This window comes from Priapulus caudatus, unplaced genomic scaffold (genome assembly GCF_000485595.1).
Source record: "Priapulus caudatus unplaced genomic scaffold, Priapulus_caudatus-5.0.1 Scaffold7455, whole genome shotgun sequence".
Taxonomy (NCBI): Eukaryota; Metazoa; Priapulida; class Priapulimorpha; order Priapulimorphida; family Priapulidae; genus Priapulus; species Priapulus caudatus.
The window spans coordinates 1180-4633 of record NW_014584516.1 but is presented as its reverse complement, the minus strand read 5'-3'; the positions used below and the strand labels follow the sequence as shown (position 1 = coordinate 4633).

The window sequence follows — 3454 nt, the reverse complement described above, 5'->3', positions numbered from 1 at the left end:
CTGATAGATCACTTATACGTACAGCCGCCATTCTTGTGCGCACATTTCATAACGCATCCCGAACGCATACATTCCTTTGAGAGGTTCCTGATACCATCCATGTGCCATTCTACTTGTTTCGCGCCTGATATGTGGAACACAGTCTGCCGGACCCACACACAGCCCTTGGTTTACTAGAATCTCACCACTTCCACACGAGTCCCGCCCCATCGCTATACCATTAGCATGAAGATGCTCGTCGTTGCTCACGCGGCTACTTGCTTGAACAAGCCAGGCGTGGTCTTCAGTCCGGGGCCTACAAAGTTAGCCGAATAATGAAAATACCTCAATTAATAATACTCGATGGTCATGCATCCACCAATATCGCAAGCTAATGAGGGATAATTCTGATGTGAGCCAGTTATCTCACGAATATTTGCTTGTGCCTTGTATTCAGACTCACGGTTATCTTGCTTCTATGGACCTGATTGCGCGTTCCTCGATAGTCCAAGTGGAATAATTGGAATCATCAAAGAACTAAACAAGGAATTCTCACACACACTGCTAATGCATTGTTCACGTACGGCGGCCGCGGGGGGCGCCGCGTCTAGGAGAGGCAAAGGTTAATAAGCTATACAGTTACATCGCGGTCACAGCTTTACTAGGCATTGCCTGCCTCGTGCATGCCATTATTCTCTACTTAATTAATGTCTAGTTATACTGTTTATCTGCTTATTTCTTCTCTTTTCTTTTTTTTATACTAGCAATGTAATAAACTGCTGTGCTACCACATCAAATAGACTGTGAATACTGCATCTATTGAGTAGGCTTTCGCGTGATTTGCATCGCTATATATGATACATTGCCAATTATAGGTTGTTTTCCGCATTCCAGAGTGCCGCACCAGTTTTGTATCTCACTAACACTCTGATTACATCACTCATATATTATATTTGTTGCTTAGCCATCGTCTAGCGGGTCCGAAATCTTAACAGTTGCCCGAACAAAAATCGCCCCACCTCTGTCATGAGTCGAACTGGAACCCAATGTGCGCGAAAGAGCTTTTATTCCAATCTTGAATCCAAGCGAGCTGAGACCACGGATGGGACTATACTACGCACTGTTTTTGAAAAATACAACGGTGCAAAGAACCATCTATCACCATACCTTATATGGATGCATGGGGATTAGGTAATGCAGTCTGCAGCATTTTCACACGATATCTTGAAAGCGATATATTAAAGAGAGCTGTTGCAATGCAGGCTGCCCCCACAAGTAATACATACAGGGTATTAGCCGGAATGAGTATTGTGGGACGTGCAGAATAAATATTTTGGAGTGTATTTTACAAATGTCATGGCCTTTTAGATCAATGATTTTAGGCGCTGCCCTACACATTTTTTGGCCGTTGCAGTTTCAAAACTGACCGTGCAAATCACGGAACCTGCACGGCTCGCTGGTTAATAGTTTGAATAAAAATATATTCATGCAAATCACTATAAGCATTTTGATGAAACGTTTAGCAGCTGGCGTGGAATGCAGACAAGCTACACAGGACGGGGGATCCAGAAACGCAGCACCAAATTCCCCCGGCCACTCCCAATTGCAGCCTGCATCTTGCACGGTAGTTTTTTGAAACTGGCAACGGCCAAAAAAATGTGCTAGCCGCCTTAAAATATTTGATCTAAAGCCATGTCACATTTTGTAAATTACACTCCCAAAATATTTTTCTCGCCCACTCCCCAATACTCATTCCTGGCTATACCTGATGTAATTACTTTGTGCAACCTGCGATTGAACCAGCTCTCTTATATTATCGCCTTTCAAGATATCGTTCAGCTCGGAAAATGCTGCCCAGACGTGCATACCTAATCCCCATGCATCCATATAAGGTATGGGGATTTAGATGGTTCTGCACCGTGTGCTGTTATTTTTTCAAAAAAAACACGTGCGTGTTAATAGTCCCATCAACCACGACGTAGGCGTCTCAGCTCGCTTGGATTCAAGATTGGAATAAAAGCTCCTTTCCGCACATTGGGTTCCAGTTCGACTTCATACAAGGTGCCATTTTGTTCGGCCATACTTGTTAAGATTTCGGTACCCTTAGACGATGCTACAAAATATAAATATATGAGCGGATGTAATCAGAGTGTTAGTAGATACAAAACTGCGTGCGGCACCCTGGAATCAAACAACCTATAATTGCAAAGTATATACGTCAATCACGCGAAAGCCTCTCAATAGATCAGTATTCACATCTATTTATTAGCACAGCATTTATTACTGTAGTAAACAGTATAACTAGACATTAATTAATAGAGATACATGCATGCACGCAGGCATGCCTAGTTAAAGCTGTGACGCAATGTAACTGTTAGCTATACCTGCCTCTCCTAACCCGTACGTGACAATCATTACAGTGTTGTTGAGTTCCTTGTTTAGTTCTTTGATGGATTCCATTATTTCCACTGGACTATCGGAAGGAACGCCATCAGTCAAGAACAAGATAACCTTGTCTGAAAAATACAGCACAAGCAATGTTCGTAATAATGCTCACATCAGAAATCATTAGCTTCGATTATTCTGCATCTGAATTCGATATTATTATTGAGGTATTTTCATTATTTCGCTATTTTAAGGCCGGACGAACCACCTGCATGTTTAAAAATCTGATTGAGTGACTAATCGAACAGGCGGGTACACAAGCAGGTTTATCACCATGGCAGGTCAGTACATAAGTGCTGCATACCACGCTGAGACGTCGTTGGTGTTTCCTTCAGAAGACCAAACGCTGCTCGCAAGGCTTCTCGGTAAAAAGTGGAACCGTATGCGTTCAGTCCATCGATGTACGAGTCGAGATACTTAATGTTGCTAGGCGACGCAGACGCCAGCTGTCTACTGAAGCAGGTACTGACCTCTGTATTGCCCGGAGGTTTATTGGCATTGGTGCCAAATGCCACTACACTCACCTGCAACCGAACGAAACATAATGACAGAAATAATGTACACAATATACACCTATGCAGTGTTACCGTCATGTCTCAGTTCGATTTACATCGCCTGCAATATCCCGTGTGAGCTCATGTATTCTTTGTTTACTCCTGCGGCAATTACTATGTGAACGTACATGCACACACTAACCCAGAGAGACGATGAACACCAGCTCGTATGTGCACGTAGTTATTTGAGTTATATATCTCATTGATGCTCGATCTCTACTTTTCTTGATGTTTTACACAATATCGGGGCATTATTTTATGCTAGCTCCTGTGTTTAATGAAAACATGCAAGACTACGGGCTGCCACGATAATTTATGTCACAACCTCAATTAAGAAAGTAAAATCGGATTACTTGAATTTACATAGCCTAACAAGAAGCAAAGTTATAAATGCAGGAAAGCGTTTTGGTATTATGGTGTCACATTACTAGCCTTACACATTCGATTCTAGAGAAACTAGTAGAGACTATCATCGT

The 3454-nt window shown here is 42.4% G+C and overlaps 1 protein-coding gene across 1 annotated transcript; it reads right to left on the bottom strand.

The window, feature by feature from the left end:
- Nucleotides 1–1946: 1946 nt before the first annotated feature.
- Nucleotides 1947–3428, bottom strand: LOC106820137. Its single transcript, XM_014824684.1, has 3 exons — nt 2729–3428; nt 2364–2495; nt 1947–2092 (listed from the first exon to the last, which is right to left on the bottom strand). Exons 1-3 carry the CDS (start codon nt 3015–3017, stop codon nt 1947–1949), a joined length of 567 nt encoding a protein of 188 aa, XP_014680170.1. The 5' UTR covers nt 3018–3428.
- Nucleotides 3429–3454: the final 26 nt, after the last annotated feature.